This window comes from Tubulanus polymorphus, chromosome 2, assembly GCF_964204645.1.
Source record: "Tubulanus polymorphus chromosome 2, tnTubPoly1.2, whole genome shotgun sequence".
Classification (NCBI taxonomy): domain Eukaryota; kingdom Metazoa; phylum Nemertea; class Palaeonemertea; order Tubulaniformes; family Tubulanidae; genus Tubulanus; species Tubulanus polymorphus.
Genome location: NC_134026.1, coordinates 29,953,761 through 29,975,396, shown reverse-complemented (window position 1 = coordinate 29,975,396; position 21,636 = coordinate 29,953,761). Strand labels below are relative to the sequence as shown.

Below are 21,636 nucleotides of genomic sequence, written 5' to 3'. Positions count from 1 at the left end.
GAATACAAGGGTACGCAGAAGATCACTAGTCGTAATAAACAATGTCAACGATTCGACTCGCAACATCCTCACAAACATCCGGTATTCAACGCCAGTATGTTCGTTGATAATGATCTATCATTAACAGCCGATAATTGTAGATATGTCAGTTCTTCTTCTTATCCTTCACCTTGGTGTTATACGACTGACCATTTCTACAGATGGGACCATTGTATTATTCCTAAATGTCGTAAGTGCACGTTGTATATAGCTGTTCATCACATATCTCTTTATGTATTTGTATATATGCATGAATAATGTTGTTTTTTTAAAGCAATGAGTTGCGGGATGCCAGAACCAGGAATAAACGCAATGTTTGTAGATTTATCTGATAGATATTTAGTAGGAGACTCCGTAGAACAGAATTGTTTGTCTGGTTTTGTGCCTATTGATGGATCGGATCGACGCACTTGTACAGAAACTGGTGTATTTAGTGGTAAACCATTGCATTGCGAGAGTAAGTTCTCTTTTCCTATAATCAACAACCGAGAATTTACGCACAACTGCGACAAATCCTTGTATGACTGGCTACAACGCCAAAAGATTCCAACTAAAATTCCGTATGTGAAAACATTAAAGGAGAAGCTAAAGACAGAAACAACATTTAGTTAAATAATAAATAGATCTCAGAGAAAGCGGTTGCAAAGTAGTTTTCGGTTTGTAGTACATTGTGTAGTTATTTACATGTCGTTTATTTAACGATCCGACAATAAATCTTTGGTGGAAACAGAAACTGCGAACTTTATGTAAATGTACCACGCACGCTGCTGCCTTCTCGGGGAAATTAACCGTTCTATCAATTAAATGAACTGTAATGAGGAAACATATTGGTCATTCATGTAGAACGGAACGATTTGTACGTACAATCGACTACAGCTCAATTTCTTACGTCATTTTATTTTGAAGAATACGCCATGAATCTTAATTACAGTTGATTAGCTCATTTAACCCTTTTAGAACCACTCTGATACTGAAACATACAACCACGATTGCGTGCGTGCTGTTCTACGTTCTGTATTGTGATCTCAGGCGGTACGATTTTACCTTAGATTCTATTGGCATTCGATTCTCAATTCTTTTTTGTTCATATCTTTCTGATTATGTAGTAAGTAAAAAGATCCGTCTGTCTAGTTGCTCGCTGATGGGTTGGAGGAGGATACGATGAGATTTTGTATGTAATTACAGAACGTATCGAGTTGCACGTCTCACAAACTGAAAAAGTCCAACTCCCCGGGGGTAACGCTGTATTCATTGGCGATAGCTGTAAAAATGTTTCATCGTCGTCGTGTTGTTGGAATAATCGATTCCCTGCAGACAGTCGGGTTATGTGGAAAATAATTCTCAGTAATAACAGAGATTATCGTTTAGTTGCTACTATTATTCTTTACCTGTAGAATCGTGCAATCAATCAATGCCGATTTCCCATTACAATTGCTTTGTTTTAATCTCCATAAATGAGCTCCGGGAACGCGAACGTCGAGCGAATTCTAAATCGACTGGAAATCATTTTATTAAAATACGGAGAAAAGAAAGGGCGTTATTGATGATTCCGTTTCCTGCACGCAGTATCACTGGAAAAAACACAGAGCATCTTAAATGTCACAACAAAATTATGCCGTGTATGTAATTATATATGTCTAATCAATGACGTGGCTTCAGGTGTTGTTTATATACTGTCTATCTTTCAAACATTTTACACGAAGATCGTCTAAACGCAAAATTATAAAAACGACTCTTCATATACTGGTGATTCTTGATACTGGTGATTTCCAAATCATGTAATTTTCAGTGAAAGTCAACCTTTGGTTTGATCTTGAATCATTTACGTCATTTATTGACTTTTCGTAAACTTTGTTCTTTTAGCGTATTGCGACCTTTGCATTGAATGCCACTATACGCTTTGATGGCGACTTATATCCAAGAATGAATAAAGAAAAGTCTGAGAGTAGTGTGTTTGGTGTCACGTATCACGAAGAAATGCCTAATGAATTAATTTCCTAATGACACAAAGAACAGATTTGTTCTTTGGGAATATTATCCTATACCGCAGTCTTTGAATAATCTGAAACCTGGTAACAAAAATAATCTTGATTCGTTTGTCGTTGACAGACACGCGATTTAAAATCCAATTGAATTATCTCTCGATCTCGACTTAAAATCACGAAATTCTATGCCTCCCATTTATTTAATCGACTTCCCAATTTCAAATACGTCGATTCCATTTACCTTAGTCACAATAAAAACGATGCCCCATCAACGTTATGGCACTTTCTCACTCATCCATCACTTTCTTCGTCTTCTCTCTCCCCACATCATCCGCCTTGTACACCGGCACAGCAACGGCAATTTATGCATGATCACTTCCTACGGATCCGATTTCCATTTAGATTCCATCACCCCGGCATTTAGTAGTTTATCATTCCTGAATAATACTGTTCCGGCTAAATTGTTTGCTCATGTTGTTGGAATGGTATCATTCAATCAGGGTCCAGTTTTCAGGGCTCAAGTCTCTCATAGATTTTTTACCTCACGTCCTGATAATCTACCCCCCCCCCCCAAAAAAAAAAAATAAAAATGAAATAACGGGAATATCACGTTACAGTGATTCATATTGAATAATACATGGATCATTATGGATCCACTTATTTAGTTCGCTGCACGGTTTTTATTTCTGATATATTCGTGTCGAATTCTCTAAGAATATGCTAATTTTATTCTAAGTGTAACAGGTAGTGAACGGCTTAAAGGTTCTAGACATGTCATCATCGAAGTAATTTGATTTATCAATGCGACGGAGATTGCTTTCAGAATGAACAGAATCGGTTTTTATCGTGTCCTAACTATATTGAGGGAACCTTTTTGATGATAGAAATCCTGAGAATGCGAATGGATTCATTTCAATTTGTGCCATGCCTCGGCAATTGCCTTCCAAATGGCTGATAATCAAATTTGGTCCGACAGACAATGTCGAAATCATCAGGATGGTCAATTTACCTTAATGCGTTTCTTTCTTGAGAGGATTCCCGAATGGTCAGTTTGTCTCAACATGCCTGGAGATCGAGGGTTTTTATCAGTATTTATCGACGGCTGGAAATCTACATATAAATTGCGAGCGAATACCGTCAATTGGTATAGTTCTTTTACATTTCCACCGAGACGCAATCGGTTGGAATTTATTTGACCCGAAGAGAAATAGTTCAGTCGACCGTGTCAAAGTCAGGTGTTATCTTCAGCTTGCAACAGCGGCGGGTCGGGGATAAAAATAATCGTCGATTTGTGGCTTTATCGTGTGGAGTAGTAAATGGCCGTATCACAGCGACATACGAGAAGCGCAAAGGCGCCTCGAAATACACGAATTAGGGCGGAATTTGGGCGGAATGAGGGCGGAATTGGGGTGGAATAAGGGCGGAATTGGGTATATCTACGTCTTTCAAATTGCCTTTATACATATCACATACAATTCAAACAGAAAATAGACTCCATATGGTATCATTAAGTCGAGGTCTTTTTGTTTCTAAAACGCGATGCTTCTTATTATACAGCTATCTCGTATACCTAGCACATTCCCTTCACAGCACATGCCTCTTTTCGAACGCCATTTCTGTTGTTTCAAGGCAAATATATGCAATTAATTGTAACTATTAGTTTCTTCATAATTTTCTCATCGCCGTGATGATATTACTGCGTTATTAGCGTTAACGCCCATAGTAACAGTGGGACACACGCGTATTTACGAGTGTATATATATATATATATATATATATATATATATATATATATATATATATATATATATATATATATATATATATATATATATATATATATATATATATATATATATATATATATATATATATATATATATATATATATATATATATATATATATATATATATATATATATATATATATATATATATATATATATATATATATGTGTGTGTATAGTGGTGTAATCATTCAAAATCAGTTAAGCGTAAAATAAAGTTGATTACTTTCCTGAAGGTAAAATCCAGAAGATCAGCTGAAAGCCGTTTACTGACGTATCATACGATGACGTATTTAAAATGGGGTTCTTTTATTTTCAGGCGCTGCGTGATACGACCATTACACCTGAGCCGCTGTCACTAATGTATTATGAACTATTGACGAACCTAGTGTGCTCTGCCACGAATCTGCTATGAATTACGAATGATGTATTATCAAATTAAGTATTCTCAATACAGAGTATGCGCATGAATAATAAATATAATCGTTCTCTTTGCAATGGAATCCAGATTTTATGTTTCCCTTCAGAGTGTTCGGGATATTGGAAGACTTTTGTCCAGCATCATCCATCATCTATTGTTTATGGGCCGCTAATACATCTTTTTAGTCATTTTTTGTTTGATCAGCAAGAAGTACACGATACGATATAGTGAAACGTGAGAGACGCCGAGTTCTACGTCTGTGATACATGAATAGCCTTTCACAAGTCGGTATGAAATAGGAGATTGATGAGAAACGCCTTCGGGAAGAAAACCAGTGCAGCCTCTGGTTATAACCCTGAAAAAAACTGTCAATTCTGTGGGCGCCGATATTTGTAAAAAGTAGAATGTGCGATATCCGATCCTGAGGGCACGATATAGTCACAATTCACGGGGACAAAGAATCATATTCATCTACAGTGGCAATGGCAGGCGAGGAATGTAAAAGATGGCTGCGTAATTTAGAATTTTAAATTGAATCCGTGATAAACTTTTTTTTTCCTGAGAATCACTTTCATCTTTAATCTAGAAGTCGAAGATAAATGTTTCGTCTGCGCCAGAAAATGAAATCACGGCACGTTGACTATTTCCGGTATGGTGGAAATGGCGGACGTGAGACGATTGCCCGTCATCGTTAAGCGTTACATGGATGAGAAAAGTGAATTTGAATGGCAAACGTGACGGACGGAAATTGGAAGGAATGACTTTCTTAAACAGGATGAAAATTATCGTATAACAAGTCAAACATTTTGAACTGCCACCGCAGAGTTTCTTTTCAAAGTGATAAACCACAAACGAATTTGATCTTCTTAAGGTCAAAATTCTACAGTTTTTAATTTTTTCGTTACAATTAACGATATTTGTATATATAAGTCGTCATATACACGTACGTATTTACAAGAAAATGAAACACGAAATCAATCATATATGTACACAGTCTTTTTTAGCATATTTCGAATTAAGATATCTTTTCTTCCGATTCATAGACAGAAAAAATGAGCTAAAGATAGATATGTGAAAAGAATATTTAAGTCACGTTATTCAAGTTTTCCCTCGATGATGTGCGCAGCGATATTACATATGTTTTATTCATTGGGTTACATTGATTCTGCTTCGAAAAATTTAGCGGCCATATATGCACACGTGTACAATCATTACGGACATGGACATAAAAGCTGTGCGCAGATGTTAAAGTCGATAAACAACACGAGGCTCTAACAATGTTAGTCGCAAAAAATCTATGCCGAGTTCGATAACAAACTCTTTATATTTTAGTCCTTTGTGGTTGCATTGACAAACTGCTTTTGAATAACATAATTTCGTGTGTAAATCCGAGTTTACTTGGTCAATAACCCGCGAATATGATAAACCAATAATATCGCGAACTGCTATAATCTTTGGATTCGATTCCCGATTTATTACCAAAATAAATGCAGACTGGCGGAACTTCCCATACAACCTGATTGTTCGTCCAATTACCATCAGCGCAATGTTCGAATGCATTTACTTTTCGGTAGCCAATTTATCGAGTTTTTCGCAAACTATTTCTGATCCGAGGAAATAAATTAAGTTACGAATCAGAGAGCGTTGATTGTTTGCTTGTGTATGGGTGAAGTGAAACAATTGGGAGGTAAATTTGCTACCGTCCTTTATTGATTTAATCAATATACGCCTGATGGGACTCCAGTCTAAAGAGTAGCTAAATGCTTCGCGTGATGCAAACGAATCTCCCGGCCCGAGTCATGCGTTGCCATGGTTTTTTTCTTCATCAGGCGAACGTTTTGCATGAATTCCAATATATTTTTTCAGAGCTTTTAAATAAGCATGAAGCGTCCATAGTATAGAAACCGTAGTTTCTTATAAACATTGATAATTTCTGCCACTAGTTCGAAAAAGGTTAAACTATATACCAACATTTTTGAAAAGAGGACACGCCGAAGTGACGTCATCGATGCGCAACGACGTCACGGCATGACGTCACGAACCTACGTATATTGCGCACAGTAAAATGAAATGTAAATATAAATATACACATTCGATTTCAGCTTGGCTTTTTTTGTAAATTCTAAAAGCCATCGCGTCGTATGTCTATAAATATCTATATCTGTTTTCAATCTGACTGCACGGATGTCCTGTAGCGATCAAGGCATTTACATCAAACAGTCAAATCTATAAATCGACGATCGTGTAGTCATTATCATAACTTCTATTAAAGCAAACACGTCACGATACGAAAAAATATATGTACACATCTTTTTAAAGCATTTTCATTTGCGCACATGAAACGTGGCATTCCATTTACGTTATTCATAAAGGCCAAACGACCACATAATAAACTGATATCATCGCCGTTTTCCAAACACGTATCTGAACAATTCGATGATTATCTTTTTAAAGTAATTTTTCTCCCTGATCCTAAAAAGAAACCAAACTGTTTTTTTCGTCGATTTTTCGGTACGATAACATGCAGTGAATCTGATCGAGTTATCATCTGTGGGGAAGATCATTAATTCTCATATAGAGATCATCGTCATCAGCCCTGTTGTTCAGATATGCGCTATTGCTCGCAATCGGTTTTGCACATTGCTGAGCGGTCGTGTAATGCGAATTATCCAAACGATTCCTCGGTACCTGATTCGCCCGGATCTTTGATACAATTTGAAAGACAAGTAAGCAAACGAGTAACGTAGCGACAAATGTACCAGCTACAGCAATAATCAGCTGAATCATCGTAAATGATTTTTCGTTACTGTTCTGCTTGTTTTTCTTGACGCCATAAATTGTCCCTGCGCCCTTTTTGAATATATCAGTAGTATCGATCGTGGCGCTGGATTCATTCAGTCCCACGTAACGAATGATGGTTTTTTTCTCGATTTTTGGCCACGATACGTTTAGCTTCAGGGTAACGTTACCTCCGTCATTCGTCGCCATACACTCATAACCACCAGTATATAAATCTTCTCCGTGTGTTATACGCATAACTGCGTCTGTTTTCACCGCCGGCTCGTTGTAACGCGGGAAGAATATTTTTCTTTCCCCGTTAGGTTTCACCCAGATCAGAGTTGGAGCCGGATCCCCGCTAGCCGTACAACTCAGTATACCCTTCTCGTTCGAGAAAAGTAAATCGACATCGTTGAATGTTGGAGGTTGACATCTGAAATCTTCGAGAGAAAGGGTTCCGAAACCGCGATGATGAGCGTGCGACGGTGAAGCGCAAGAAGGAGCCGGCGATTCATCGAATTTTGACATGTGACTATCGTAAAATCGTTTAAACCATTTCATGCGGCAGTTACAATGAAGCGGGTTGTCGGTTATACGCAGATGTCGCATGTTTTTGAATACGCGATGTAAATGCGGACTCAAACTTCGGATGCGGTTGTGATTCAACCATAAATAGTTCAAACTATCGTTCAATGGCGTCAGTAGCCTTGCATTGATCTCTTTCAGTCCACAGTGAGTCAGATATAAACCTTTCGCTTTCAATCCGTTAAACGTGTCTTTGTGTAACACTATACCGTCGTTCCCAGATATGAACAGCTGGTCGAGACTAAGGCCACGAAATGTAAAATCTTGCAAGTCTTTGATTCGATTTTGACTCAGATCGAGCCATTTCAAATTAATTAAATCGATGAATGATCCAACAGTGATAGCTTTAATACCGCATCCGCTCAGAAACAGTTGTCTCAACTGTCGAAAATCGCTGAAATTATTCCTGCGTAAAGTCGATATTTCGAATTCATTCTTATTCATGTTCATTTCGAGAGTCTCTTTCGGCATACGTTTCGGTATTGTTTTCAACCCTTTGTTCTGACAGTTGACGGATTTTATTATCGGGTTGCAGAAACATTCTGGTGGACATGCATAAATTACATGCAAAGTACAAATGAAAGCGAGCTGTAGAATCAGTACGTACCGGAGTCGCATTATGAACAGATATCTCACATCGCTGTCATCAACTCTTGATGTCCAATCTAATCTAGTCTATAAATGAGAGTGTTTTACCTTCATATGTTTGTATTTCACACTTGACGTCACTCTGATGTATTTCCATCCTAGCATCGCGTTGTTGTCGCATGAATATTCTGCTTTACGATACAGCGAACATTACGCTTGGCGTCAGTCGCCATCCGATCGCTCAAAAACAACGTCGCCGCGCTTTCTGTTCGATGTATGGTATGACTCAGTATAAACCTGCTCTCCCGGTTTATACTGATGCTCTCATATTGACAAGTTTTCGCCGTTAACGGTGGCGCAGTGTCGCATAGGATGCTGCAATTGTTGCAGCGATCGATTCAGTCACACTGACACCAATTGGAAGCGAGACAAACTGAAATTTAATGTCATTTCTCTTTCTCTATTTTCTTCCAATACGCATTAGCGTTCACGTATAATTGGGTTCTAATTGTTCTACGAATTGATTAGATAAATCGTCTCTCGTCATTAACGTTTAAAGTGTGGCGAGTCTCGTGAAATGAAAGACTATTATGCAAACGGGAAAGAAAAGTAGAAAGGTATACACGCCTGTATCAGACAGTGGCTCACATCAAATAGATGAAATTAGAAGACTTCAAGCAGACAATGATGAAAAGCTTCTCTGACGATGGCTGAATTTTCTAAGGTTTCGGCGCTGATTGTCAGAAGGAATACGTAAACACTTTATGCAAAAGAACAAACAAGACAAGGCCTGTAACTTATATACGCCGGAATATGAAAACATGAAAACGTATACTAACAAAATCTGCATTATTTTCTAGCAGAATTTTATGAATATGATATTGCTATTGATATCAATATTCAGGATTTCTAATTAATTAACTTCTTAACTTATTAATTTCTAATTAATTAATTACATGGGACAGACACGGTGTATAATACAAAAATGCGAACGGAACAGTAAGGAAGCGTCTTGAGAACAACAAAAAATCAAATTTGAAAATAATGAAAAATCCTTTAGTAACTGTTCGAATAGCTTTTAAGTGCGAAGTGTCGGCGATTCTAACGAGTTATTAATTGTTTATAGCGAGGAGCAAGCATAAGCCGACTGCATTTGTTTTTGGAGGAATTTTACTGTCCCCCGATGGATGTTACTATCGCAGTTGCACCATGTCTTTTCAGGGAGGAAAGAATCAATTAAACATTTCAAGTTACCAGCCTAATTAGGCGACCTGGACGATAGATTCTAGAAAAGCTTTGTAGACTAAGGAGGAGGATGATCTGAGATGAGGCATCCGTATCCAAAATCTAAAAGCTGATCGAGCGATGAGGGATATACATATCGATGGACGCTGCTGCTAATACGGATGTGGTGTGGCGACAAACCAGTGATATTTTATTTGCAGAATTCTCGTTTGTACGTAATAAACAGTTTTTAGCCTCGGGCTGCAGAAAGCATTTTGAATTCTGGTAATCGATCTTCTGTGATGCAAAAACGTCAATAGCCTACTTGATCTACGACGAGATGTCGGCGCGGAGTTGAGGAAATAACGGATGGGAATTTGGTGTGGATCGAGCCGTCGATTCTTCATCAAATGTCGTCGCAGCGACGTGTATCATCACTGACGACGTCTCCGGCGACAAAAATTAATACCGAATGCATGAAATGTATTGACACATTCCTGACAACATTACATGTCGTTGATGAAAGCGGCTTAAATCGCTGCTGGCAAGCGAGGATTGGAAGCCTGTGAAAAAAACACAGCAAATCTAGATCAATGATAAACTCTGTTTAGAATGCTCGTAGGCAATAGAGCATAAACGGCGGATTAAAAAAAAATTCAACGAATTGAAATGTATTTAGGGCTAATTCTATATTTTTGGCAAATGAATAGTTTTTTTCTCATCAATGTATTGCTGTAAATGCATATCTTTTTTACAGATACTGCATAAATATCGTGTTATCTTTAGTCATGCGTATAAAATACCGGTACTAAGCCGGTGAGTTATAGATTTTAGTCAATGGGACCTTAATTTAATAGGACCATCGGATTAGACAGATTGCTCCCGCGGTCGTGCGACTTAATTGGATCTCGCGGTTGCACCGATAGTGGATGTCACATTGATAAATTGAGCGCCATTCTTTTCGCTTGGGACCGACGGGTATAAATAGTGAGGCGGCGGCTATCACTGGAGATGTGCAGACAACTCGCATTTCTATGTTGGCACTTACCTAACTATTAACTCCAGCAATTATTAATAGTTAATGCAATGGTCACTAGGCATATATGTTTGATCCCAAAAAAGAAATATTTCAGTGATTAAATTACCATTTATCATTACCGGTGTTCCCTACGCGTGTTGCAGGGAATACGTAGGTCCCCCTGTTGGCCTCCGTCGGCTGTCCTTGTACCTATTTTGGGAGGTGCGCGTACTCGACCCAGTGGTCAGCGCATTGAGGAGGATCCTCTATTGTGCCACGAGGAAATGGAGGCCCGTGATCGAGCCATATTCATAGTAAAAAGTGTGAGAAGAGGGACACCCATTTAGAGCCCCTAGCCAGGAAGGGGGTTGTAATAAACCTCGGCCGGGCCCTGCGGGACTTGTGAACACTGGTACTAATGAATGATGTAATTTTGATATTCTCGGAGCCACTCAGCTCCGCATCCGGGTTTCATATATTGCGTTGACTTGCATATGAACTATCTAGACTGGTTACCACGCAACCAGTCTAATGAACTATCCACGTGTCCCTCTCGACCCGTTTCCAGCTCGACCGCTCCCAACTAGACAAAGTAGGAACAGGTCGAGCTGGTAACGGGTCGTGAGGGGAACATGGATAGCTCGTATATGATTGCGTTACACCCGGCAAAGAAAATGGCGACTCATTGGGAAGTTGTTGGCAAGACCGCTAAAAAACCTACGAAAAATGCCAGTAAAACATCATCTAAATATCAGACTAAGACATTTATAGAGAGTATGCCTCGTATTGAACGCAATGGTAAAACTTAAATTTTTGTTTACAATCAAAGTGGGAAATTATGACGTTAAATATGGACCGGTTGTACCAATTCAAATCAATTTTATTCACTCAAATACGCACTCCTTTTTTGTAGCGCCTTTAAAAGAATCTTCTACGATCTACGATGCCTTCACAGAACGTGACAGAACATCGGAGCAAAGTAAACCAGTGACAACTGAGCACATGAATGGCAGCGCTAACAGTAAGAGACCTGCAGCAGCATCAAAATCAAAGAAACCACAATCTCAATTGAAGAAACATCATACACCTAAAATTACTCTAGAACAGGGTATGAAATTGGTGAGTCACAATAAGCCAATTACTTATATAATCACGGGGACGTGATCGTTTTTTCATAAAATTATTCCTCTAAAATATATATGATAATTAACGAAATAGAAGTTTATTTTTCTATCTTACTGTTGTAGATAAACACAAATGAAATCGAATCACTTCTTGCTAATGATATGTCTACATTCCCGGAGTCACCATCTATTTGGTTGAAAGATCTGGCGTCTTTTATAAATTTAAAGTTAGAAGATGTCAAAGCCGATGACCCTGCGTTCGAGGGCAAACCTACAGGTAGTTTCTTCCTAGCGTGGTGGTATCCACAGTATATGGAACAATTTGATGATTCAATAACTTATTTCCCCTTTGGAAATACTTTCCTCCAATCCGAGAAATGTTTAGGAAATTCATTTTACACTTCACGTCCTTGTAGCATAGTTCAAATGTCAATGTTCCCACTATCAAAGCACTTTTTCTTGAAAATCAACCAATAAATACTTAAATATTGACATCCTTTTAATGGTGTTCACTTACAAAGGCCCAATTTCCCTTCAGAAAATTGACAATTTTCTTGGGAAGTGTCCTAGAGTTGATATTTGGCCAACACAATATTTCTTAGGTAAATAATTGAGCCAATGGCTCATTCTGGTGATAATGCATACTACACTACAATATGATATAAATTTTCTTCTTTATGCTACTAAATTGAAATTTTTGTTGCAATTATCATCGGTGATGATTAATTGCTAACCATCTACTTTTCTTCAGAATATCCGCAGAATTTGTTACCGGAATCTTGTAAGAAAGCGTTTCGTAAGATACTTAAACAAGCTCCGACCGCAGTTTTAGAATTATTCTTCGAACATTGCGTTAAATCAGTGATAGCTGATGTAGGAAATGGTAATGGTAACGAAAACGCCGTGAAAGTTTCTCTGGTTTTTATCCACGCGATTAAAAATTTTCATTTTCTTACAGATTTATCGTTGTATGGATTCCAGATATTTATACAATTAGTAGCTTTCAATCATCCACAGATTGTAGTCAAAAACTTATCGCAGGTAAGAGGCTTCATCTTCAACTATAATCTTACGATCACGATTGGTAGAACACTATATCCGTGTTGATGCGATGAGGAGAGAATCCCACAATGATAATAAAAAGTCCGAAAATGAAACTTCGAGATAGTAGTTTATTTCAACGTTTCGACTTTATCCTAATAGTCATCTTCAGGAATAATGATTATTCAGGAATAATAATTATTCCTGAAGATGACTATTAGGATATAGTCGAAACGTTGAAATAAACTACTATCTCGAAGTTTCATTTTCGGACTTTTTATTATCATTGTGGGATTCTCTCCTCATCTATAATCTTACGGATCAATATCAAAACCATTTTAGGAAAACTCGGTTACCGAAATATTGGCTACATTTCATTATATTGCACACGATGAAAATCAGTGATATTCTGCTGTATTTCTCTTAATTCATCTTTATCTCTATATTATTCGCAGTACTTGGATCTTATTAAGTTGCATAAAAATCGACCGTTACGATGTTTATCGATTTTATGGTGCATAGGTCAGTGTGGAGCTAATGATCTATCTGCTGGTCTACGCGGTAAGCTATTGCCCTCTTTTCTCTGAATTCTGTTATTTCCTCATGTTTTAAATGTCGCGACACGATTTTCTATTTCAGTCTGGTTGGATGTAATGTTGCCAGTATTAGGATTAAGGTCGCTGACAGCGTATTCCGTCGGTTATCTCGAACGGTTATTGATTCATCACAAAGATTTGAAGAAAGCATATTCTTCCGTTACGTTTCGAGATTTCTTCCCCGTTCTAGACGTCGTTCATTCCGGAACTAACACACTACCGACTCAACTACAAAAACAACTGCGCGGAATTTATCCAAAATTCAAGGTAAATGCCGTCTGATTCAAATTTCAAGCCGTCTGACATCGGTTAAGTCGCATCACTTATAGGGGGGCCACTGATCTGGAAAACCTGGAAAATTCAGGGAATCAAAAAATCTGGGAAAACTCTTATTTTAGGAAATTGCATTTGGTGATAATCAGGAGAACACGTTGCATGATTTCTTCCCTTCATTCCTGGCGCGTTTGAAACCAGATGGCTATACTCCGTTCCGCGAAGAGGTATTTTTACGTGTAATTATCGATTTTTCTGAATGCGTAGAGAGATTCTGATTAACGAGATCAGTGTTTGTTTGTTTGATATTTTACAGCTATTATCCTGTCTGATCGTTTGTTTAGAGAAAGATAAACAGTGCTTCAGTCTTTGGCGTCAAATGTATTTGAAACACTTGCCGGAATCGGGGTATGTATGTTATTACGTAAGACTCGAATCTCGCTGGACCATTTGCATCTTCGTCAGCGAGGAGAGTTTGTGGCCTATGATGAATGTTACGAGTTAACTGGTTCCATAGCGAATGCAGTTTACGGTAAAATAGTTTGAAACATGACTGGAATATTGAACACATCTCGTCCTGCGTCTGTTACAGAGTTCTGTTGGAGCATATACTTGATAATTGGGACACGGTGAATTCGACTAAGATTAATAAGGTTTTGTTGAGAGATACGATTCGTGCGTTCGATATTACGAATGATGGAATTATTTACGATAAGGATGAACCGGAAGGATTTATTGTATGCTCCGTGACTTGCAAGGTAATCAATCGATCATATATTGAAACTCTCCGTCGAGTAACGTTCAGTTTTATGATCAATTCGAATAATTTCTCTTGCAGGAAATAATATCGAAGAAACTGTGCGGTTTTCGGTTCCCGTGGGGGTCGTTATTCCTGGCAGTATTTGGCGTTGTAATCGCGTTGCTCGCTTATGATTTCCTTATCAATAATGGATTTAAAGGTATAACATATTGCTGTATTTGTTGTTTATCTGTTCGGTGTAAAGAGTTAATGATGATCATCGTTTGAATGTTCTGTTTTTAGGATCGAGAACTTACCGTATTCTTGAAGACACTGGTGTTTTAGCATTTTCCATTCAAGTAATCGCACTAACAAAACTATACAGTTTGAAGGTTTATGAGTAAGTATCCAATACATTAACTGTCTGTATTCTACCCCCCCTCAGATGATCACCATTTGATGGGCGATGTCTTGATGAACTCGTTTTCCATACCTGCTGATAAAATGTCGATGTCTCTGTGGATGTTTGGTAAAAACCAATTCGTTTACGGGGTACAAGTAAAATTGCCTTGGGTCTGGACTGGAGAATATGGGAAGGAGTACAGGCAGGAGATCGAGGGTGGGTCCAGATGGCAGATTGAGGGTGGTCCAGATAGCAGATTGAGGGTGGGTCCAGACAGCCGATTGAGGGTGGGTCCAGACAGCAGATTGAGGGTGTGTCCAGATAGCAGATTGAGGGTGGGTCCAGATAGCAGATTGAGGGTGGGTCCAGACAGCAGATTGAGGGTGGGTCCAGACAGCAGATTGAGGGTGGGTCCAGATAGCAGATTGAGGGTGGGTCCAGATAGCAGATTGAGGGTGGGTCCAGACAGCAGATTGAGGGTGGGACCAGATAGCAGATTGAGGGTGGGTCCAGACAGCAGACGGTCTCAATTATCCCATCAGATTGTCTGATGGGGGTTTGGAATATAGATTGATTGACAGTAGCGTAAAATTTGTTTTGATTTATATTCATTTATATGTCATTTATTTGCAGTTGGTTGAATGAAAATGTACCAGTTTACTACAGTCGTGCAGTAGAAATAAGCTATCCTTACTTGTTACTTATCTGGGCTAAACTCGGAGTATTCCTTACAAGTTTAATGGACACTTTACAACCGGTTATCGATAACGTCAAAGAGAAATCACCTGAACTTGTAACATGGGTAAGTCCTACGCAATCTACTAATAATACAGGACCTAGTGTTCTACTAAGCTGTTGGAAAGGTTCGCCTTCAGAGTTAAAGTTAGGATTTTAAACTCTAAACTCAAAGAACATGGAACTTGCTGAACTATGGAAATTGACACTGTATCGAACCTGTTTCCTGTTATTTTCAGGTGAAAGACAATTTTCCGTACGATTTGTTTGAAACTGTTGCCGCGTATGTCGTAGCAGGTTGGGAGATATTCTTACAATACAGCTACTTATTGTGGCAAACAGTCGTCTTTTACATGCGTATTATCTGGCTATGGTTACTCGAAAATGTATTTGTGTAAGTATTACTGTCACTAATCTGTTACGAGTTTAAATCTCATATACCCCGATTCAATCAATTGTCGTTTGATTATTATTTCAGTGGCAAACTTTCTCCGGAAAACCTTCAACAATTCCTGTCGCAATCGCTGGTCACAATTCAGGAGCATTTATCGACATTCGTGCTGTGGTGCAACAACATGATAACAACACGAGGTTCAAATTAAACGACATGCATTTGAAATAAGGCTTACAACTGGTTGTTGGTGTCGATATTTAACATCTTGTAATTTAATCACCAACTCAGAAAATTATCCCCGTTTTTGCTATCGTCAGAGTTTATTTCCAGTAATACCCTTATAAGCACTGGTGTAATTTGTTTATCCAATTCCAGTGGGAATTGTCTGTTAATAGTATTAATACAATAATCCACAAAAACTACAGATGAAATTTCAATGATACCGATGTACCATAGTTCATGGTGCTGTGAATTTTGCTGTTTGTAAAAAATCATGAGGTAAAAAATTATAATTGTTTTTGACACTTCTTACACAGCTGTGAAGATATAAACATTGTACTCTAGTATTTTGAGTTTTTGGTGGTTGTTGATCAGTAAGGGCGTGTTTTGTTGGTTGTCAATCAGCGAAGACACATTTTGTTGGTAATTCTGGTATATTTTGTGTTCAATTACATGATGTATTTTGTGCTCAGATGTATAATATATATCTATTTACGATATTAACGATGTTTTGTCCTCTTTTCTGCAACAATGAGTGGAACAACAAGACAAATGACAGCTCAATGAATTTTCAAGGATTTTCCTCATTCGGTACATTTATTTCATTGACGGAGTGGACATGATATTTAACAGAATGCAGCAGTTTTACAGCGTTATTGAGGCTGATTTATGAGTTAAAGAAAGCCTTTGTCGTATTTTCATATAAAATGTTAGCAAGTTCTTCAATATCTTCATCTCTAGCACCAGCCATAACTTCTAAAACTTGGCTGAAATAATAGAAAGAACGTATTGAATCTAAATTGCCAACAATTATACGTTTTAATAATGATGGATACTTACATGATGTTAGCCGGTTCATTGCGACTTTTGACCATGTGTCCATTTTCCCATTTCTCTTTTTTCTTTGAAGGAAAAATAGTCTTGACGTGTTTAAATCCTGCATGCGTTTGTCTTACATCGCACCACGGAGCATCTATAAATCAATAACAGTTGAAACTTCTAGATTCTATTTATGATAAAAAGAGTATATTTTGTTTTAATCAGAATTTACCTGTTTCAATCATAAGACGTTCGCTGGGTATACTGCACATCGCTTCAATATTGGCTTCAGTCTTTAATGAACTGGAAAAGAGACAATTAGAAAAATATGAACAGCAATTGACAATATGATATATTATTTTGATACTATTCATACTCACCAGCCGTTTATACCTATGTACAATCCTAGATCAATAATAGATTGAGCCATTTCTTTAGTTCCGTCAAATGAATGCACCTGAATTAACAGCAGAAGAAACAAAATAAGGTTTGAATATTCATACAACCGATGTGAACCCAGTTCAAACAATGGTCAATTGAATAGACGTACCACACCAGTTGAGATTTTATCTCTATGTCGCGTTATGATATCAACAAATTCCTTCTCAGAGTTTCTACAGTGTAAAAATAGCGGTAACTTGGTAGATTCGACCAATTCCATTTGTTTTTCGAAATACCTGGTAAGAAAAGAATCGACGTGATATCGCGATGTGATGGTGTGTTCATTCAACAGTTGAGTTAAAAACTTACTTCAACTGAGTTTCTTTCGAACAAAACTGCAACCTGTCAAAATCTATAGAAAATACACAAAAGCGTTGTTTAATCAAGAAGCAGAAAGCTATGAATCAAACGAGAAGTTTTATGTTACAAACCTAAACCAAATTCACCAACTGCCACAACTTTATCTTTATTATCATTCGCTAAATTGATGAGACTTTGAAGGTACTCATCAGCTCCTGATGGGTGGTTATCAAACTCTGTACATCGAGTTGGGTGACATCCTACTGTACTGTATAAATACTCTGAAATTGAGAACCTATATCAGTTCATACTTGAGAGTTGGCCTACCTGTACCTAGTTGTGTGGTTTTCATGATTAGGTACCTTGAGTTTTTGCTAGGTCTAGAGCGGTTTTACTGTCTTTGAGATTTCCACCGGTTATCAACATCTGTAATTAGCAAGAGCAGTAGATTATTTACATATGTAAGGCTGAATCTCTTTATATAGCTCTTACTGAAACAACTTATTACTTTTTTCATTCCGATATCGATTGAACGCTGTAGAACATGTTCTAAATCATCTGAAACAAAAGCACAAATTATCATCGCAAACTTTTGAAATTCATGAGAATTTGAGTGACAGCATTCAGTTAGATTTATTATACCTTCGTGCTTTTTCTTTCCATGGTAAACACCTCTAAAAACTGGATCTGAAAAGCAACCCAACAACAAGCATAAATATGAAACTCTAGCTTTACATTTTTTATCCCTTTTATCCAACTTACCAGTTAAGTTAACGCCAATATCTGAAAATGAAATAAAACAAACATATATTACAATATTCGATAATAAATTAAAATTGAATTGATGATATGAATGCTAAAACTTTCATTCAGGAAAAATATCGAAAACACATGAATTATTGAACTTCGTCATCATGATTCTGATACCTATAAAACGTAAAGCGCTTCGTCTACATGTCGCAGAAGCTGACATTCTCGACAATATCTTAGTTTAATTTCAGAATTGTACTAACAATAAAATTTTATTTTCATTGGATTGAACTGACAGCTACCGAACTCAAGGTCGTTGCGCTGATACATTTTTTATTTCCTGGTTCGCGAAATTAATCAATTTGACCCCTTTAATTAATGATTGATTTAACCGACGACGTTCAGAATGTCGTTTAAATTTACAGCAAACATTGGGTTAATGTTTAAAGAAGCTGGAAGTCTTGAAAAGCGTTTCGAGGCGGCGAAGAAAGCCGGATTTACAGCAGTAGAATGCGCATTCCCCTATTCCAGCCCCATCGATCAGTTGACTGCAGCCAGGAATCAGTCTGGTCTGGAAGTTACACTTATAAATTCATATCCAGGTAAAGAATATACCGGTATTGATTCTAATCAGTAACTACCTCTAGTGTGCATATATTCTTGTAATCTTTCATCCCATATCGCATCATTTCAGGCAATTTAGAGGCCGGTGATCTGGGAACTGCTTGTATACCACACAGACAGCACGAGTTTGAAAAGGGTATCGAACAGTCTATTACTTACGCTAATGCTCTGCACTGTAAAAGGTAATAAAGATGCACCTTGAATGATCAGTTCAATGTAACATTGAATGTTCCAACTTTCATGTATATTTAACGTGATATGATTATGATCAGATTTTCATACGGCACGCTGCTATTATGTTTTTCTAGAATGCATGTTATGGCAGGAAAGGAACCTCCGTTCGGGGATTGCGCAATGGAGGAATCATATATTACCAATTTGAAATTTGCTGCCGAGCGTCTGTTGAAAGTAAGTATCATTATGTATCATCTGTGTTTTTTCACAGTTTTTCCACTGTTCAAATTTGTTGAAACATCTTTAAAAGAACTGATTTTCAAGTCACACCTGACAGACTGCTGTTGAACTGGATTCTATGTATTTCATTTGGTTTCTGATTTAGGAAGGTATAACAGCTTTCATCGAACCTATCAACCAACAGATTACGGCTCCTAGATATTTCCTTCATTCCTTCCATAAAGGTATCACCACTGAATATCTGAGCATCTTTATTTGATATCACTAGTGCTACTAATGGTTTAGGTATGACAATGACTTTTCAATATATAATTTCTTCATAGCTGTTGAATACATCAAGAAAGTTGATCACCCAAATTTGAAGCTGCAACTCGACTTTTATCATCTTCAACTTCTTCATGGAAATGTTACTCAAATTCTGAAAGATTATTTGCCATATGTCGGTAGGTATTTATTGATTGTTGAAGTAATTGTAAATCTTTTCATTTCATCTGTTTTTACTGAAATTCTTAATTTTACAGGTTATATTCAACTCGCTCAAGCACCTCACAGAAATGAGCCTAATTCACCCGGTGAAATTAATTTTGCTTATGTGTTTGATATACTGAAAGAGGTTGGATATACCGGTTATATCGGTTTAGAGTATAACCCAGTTGGTACGTATGTTATTATAAACGCTTAGCACTTGTGAATCACTTGAAGTCACAATATCCGTGATGTAACTTATAAAAATTAGAATTCCCACATTTTTAACCAAACTAAAAACAGATTGAATTCGTATTTATTGTAGGTGATACAAATGATGGTTTAAAATGGATGAGTGAACTACAACTGTCACTTAAATAGACGAATGAGTGAATGGAGTGTTGTTCGAGTTTTGTGTGCAATTGTTTGGTGCTTTTAGACTGCTGAATTTGGTGGCAGATCTTCATTTATATATATATAACATTAAAACAACATGTCTCATATTTTACATGTTAAGATTCATATTTGATCATGGTGGTATATTTTTATATAGCTTGCGGTAATAAGGTTTTCGTATAAATTTGAATCCCTTTTGAATAGTACACCTAGATGATACCGAAGATATCTCAATACTCATTGGTATATATTACAGTAGATTCTCAGTATTAATTGATATGAAAAATAATAAAATGATTTTGTCGAATGTGAAAATTGACTTTATTCGAATATGGCACATCAGAGCTGTGGATGAGGAATTTCTGGTATTTTTGCTCAATGTCTACCAGGTCAGACGAAGATATCTACAAGATGTATTTCCTTACATAGAATTTTACCGAAAGTATGAGAATGTGCTATCAAGACGAAAACCGAAAGATCTTAGTATCTGCACCGATGACAATACACAATAAACGGAACGCCCATGATTCAATTCAGACGTGGACAATTCACACGACGCAGGAATTATTTACGATGGAGACAACTGGAAATACTGCACATTTTCATGTTCGGTATCAATAAAAGAATGTAAATATGTTTCCTACAGTAACAATAAAATACTAATGATATTCGGGTAATAACAATACCGGGGACAATGGGACGTCAGTAAAATGAAACATCTGAGACAAGTATTTAATGAACATAACACAAGTCCTCACTTCATAAACAGTTCACTTTTGCTAGCAGCAACTTGTTCTCTTCTCGCATTCTCAACAATTAGTAAAATGGTGAGTAGCGCATTTACTAACTTTACTCAAGCATTTCTTTGTAAACTCAACCGTAAAAAACAGCTACAGACACAGAAAGCATTCGGTTAAAATCATTACATGTAGTTCTATAATCATTAGAAAATTCATTCAGAATCTTTATTCAATACCGCGCCTGGATGAGCAGTCTTGTCATACATGTATATTGGTTTTTATAGTGAATCCAATAGACAAGTGACTGTCTGTATTTTATATTGAAGAAAACTGATTTTTAGTTGAAGCGTCACTAAGTCGTATAGTCTTTCTTTGTACTCGTGACTTTTTCTTCAATACACGTATTTATTGTATTGTTTTGTATAAAGGAATTGTTAGGTTCCATGACATACAGGATTGTTTTTTCAGTATTTTGTGAGAGAATTTTTCTTTATATCAAAATAAGTTCATTTCAAATAACGTATGGATGGTTGTTTAATATTACATGGTAGTTCGATACGCTTACACCAACAGATACGATGCGTCTAGAATGAAAAGATAACGTTTTATTTTTGATACGTTTTCAGTCGTTGACGGCTGGAGAGCTCGACAAAGTTAAAAGTACATGGAGCAAAATGGCAGGTGATTTGGAAGGAAATAGTGTCATCTTTTATACTGAGTAAGAACGGCTTATTTTG

At 37.2% G+C, this 21,636-nt stretch overlaps 5 protein-coding genes across 5 annotated transcripts; 3 read left to right on the top strand and 2 right to left on the bottom strand.

The window, feature by feature from the left end:
* The first annotated feature begins 60 nt into the window (after positions 1-60).
* Positions 61-4,223, top strand: LOC141900742 (plasminogen-like). Its single transcript, XM_074787767.1, has 3 exons — positions 61-229; positions 314-496; positions 4,132-4,223. The coding sequence occupies exons 1-3, from the start codon at positions 97-99 to the stop codon at positions 4,140-4,142; spliced, it is 327 nt and encodes a 108-aa protein (XP_074643868.1). The 5' UTR covers positions 61-96; the 3' UTR covers positions 4,143-4,223.
* Positions 4,224-6,517: 2,294 nt separating this feature from the next.
* Positions 6,518-8,407, bottom strand: LOC141900364 (leucine-rich repeat and fibronectin type III domain-containing protein 1-like protein). Its single transcript, XM_074787223.1, has one exon. The coding sequence runs from the start codon at positions 8,212-8,214 to the stop codon at positions 6,778-6,780; it is 1,437 nt and encodes a 478-aa protein (XP_074643324.1). The 5' UTR covers positions 8,215-8,407; the 3' UTR covers positions 6,518-6,777.
* Positions 8,408-11,026: 2,619 nt separating this feature from the next.
* LOC141899363 (transmembrane protein 214-B-like) lies at positions 11,027-16,450 on the top strand. The gene is made up of 15 exons (XM_074785618.1): positions 11,027-11,224; positions 11,340-11,545; positions 11,674-11,827; positions 12,302-12,433; positions 12,509-12,591; positions 13,047-13,152; positions 13,231-13,454; positions 13,586-13,687; positions 13,777-13,868; positions 14,053-14,218; positions 14,299-14,419; positions 14,503-14,599; positions 15,236-15,404; positions 15,577-15,731; positions 15,816-16,450. Exons 1-15 carry the CDS (start codon positions 11,059-11,061, stop codon positions 15,937-15,939), a joined length of 2,097 nt encoding a protein of 698 aa, XP_074641719.1. The 5' UTR covers positions 11,027-11,058; the 3' UTR covers positions 15,940-16,450.
* A 78-nt stretch (positions 16,451-16,528) lies between these two features.
* Positions 16,529-18,532, bottom strand: LOC141899654 (deoxyribonuclease TATDN1-like). The gene is made up of 12 exons (XM_074786083.1): positions 18,438-18,532; positions 18,273-18,293; positions 18,153-18,197; positions 18,019-18,068; positions 17,873-17,936; positions 17,642-17,791; positions 17,520-17,562; positions 17,320-17,446; positions 17,150-17,226; positions 17,002-17,072; positions 16,791-16,923; positions 16,529-16,717 (listed from the first exon to the last, which is right to left on the bottom strand). Exons 1-12 carry the CDS (start codon positions 18,481-18,483, stop codon positions 16,618-16,620), a joined length of 927 nt encoding a protein of 308 aa, XP_074642184.1. The 5' UTR covers positions 18,484-18,532; the 3' UTR covers positions 16,529-16,617.
* Positions 18,533-18,585: 53 nt separating this feature from the next.
* On the top strand, positions 18,586-20,435 carry LOC141899941 (putative hydroxypyruvate isomerase). Its single transcript, XM_074786581.1, has 7 exons — positions 18,586-18,862; positions 18,955-19,066; positions 19,193-19,292; positions 19,444-19,522; positions 19,622-19,741; positions 19,820-19,954; positions 20,089-20,435. Exons 1-7 carry the CDS (start codon positions 18,667-18,669, stop codon positions 20,142-20,144), a joined length of 798 nt encoding a protein of 265 aa, XP_074642682.1. The 5' UTR covers positions 18,586-18,666; the 3' UTR covers positions 20,145-20,435.
* The last annotated feature ends 1,201 nt before the right edge of the window (positions 20,436-21,636 follow it).

What these genes read in the sequence shown, in the direction of transcription:
- LOC141900742 (XM_074787767.1), top strand. Translation starts at nt 97, where the DNA reads ATGTTCGTTGATAATGATCTATCATTAACAGCCGATAATTGTAGATAT. An exon ending in TTGTATTATTCCTAAATGTC is followed by an intron (nt 230 to 313) that starts GTAAGTGCACGT and finishes GTTTTTTTAAAG; the next exon opens with CAATGAGTTGCGGGATGCCA.
- LOC141899654 (XM_074786083.1), bottom strand. Translation starts at nt 18,483, where the DNA reads ATGTCAGCTTCTGCGACATGTAGACGAAGCGCTTTACGTTTTATAG. An exon ending in AGTTGGTGAATTTGGTTTAG is followed by an intron (nt 17,563 to 17,641) that starts GTTTGTAACATA and finishes TATTTTCTATAG; the next exon opens with ATTTTGACAGGTTGCAGTTT. An exon ending in AATGAACCGGCTAACATCAT is followed by an intron (nt 16,718 to 16,790) that starts GTAAGTATCCAT and finishes CTATTATTTCAG; the next exon opens with CCAAGTTTTAGAAGTTATGG.
- LOC141899941 (XM_074786581.1), top strand. Translation starts at nt 18,667, where the DNA reads ATGTCGTTTAAATTTACAGCAAACATTGGGTTAATGTTTAAAGAAGCT. An exon ending in AATGCTCTGCACTGTAAAAG is followed by an intron (nt 19,067 to 19,192) that starts GTAATAAAGATG and finishes ATGTTTTTCTAG; the next exon opens with AATGCATGTTATGGCAGGAA. An exon ending in AGATTATTTGCCATATGTCG is followed by an intron (nt 19,742 to 19,819) that starts GTAGGTATTTAT and finishes TTAATTTTACAG; the next exon opens with GTTATATTCAACTCGCTCAA.
- LOC141899363 (XM_074785618.1), top strand. Translation starts at nt 11,059, where the DNA reads ATGGATAGCTCGTATATGATTGCGTTACACCCGGCAAAGAAAATGGCG. An exon ending in GATAGCTGATGTAGGAAATG is followed by an intron (nt 12,434 to 12,508) that starts GTAATGGTAACG and finishes ATTTTCTTACAG; the next exon opens with ATTTATCGTTGTATGGATTC. An exon ending in AAACACTTGCCGGAATCGGG is followed by an intron (nt 13,869 to 14,052) that starts GTATGTATGTTA and finishes CGTCTGTTACAG; the next exon opens with AGTTCTGTTGGAGCATATAC.
- LOC141900364 (XM_074787223.1), bottom strand. Translation starts at nt 8,214, where the DNA reads ATGCGACTCCGGTACGTACTGATTCTACAGCTCGCTTTCATTTGTACT.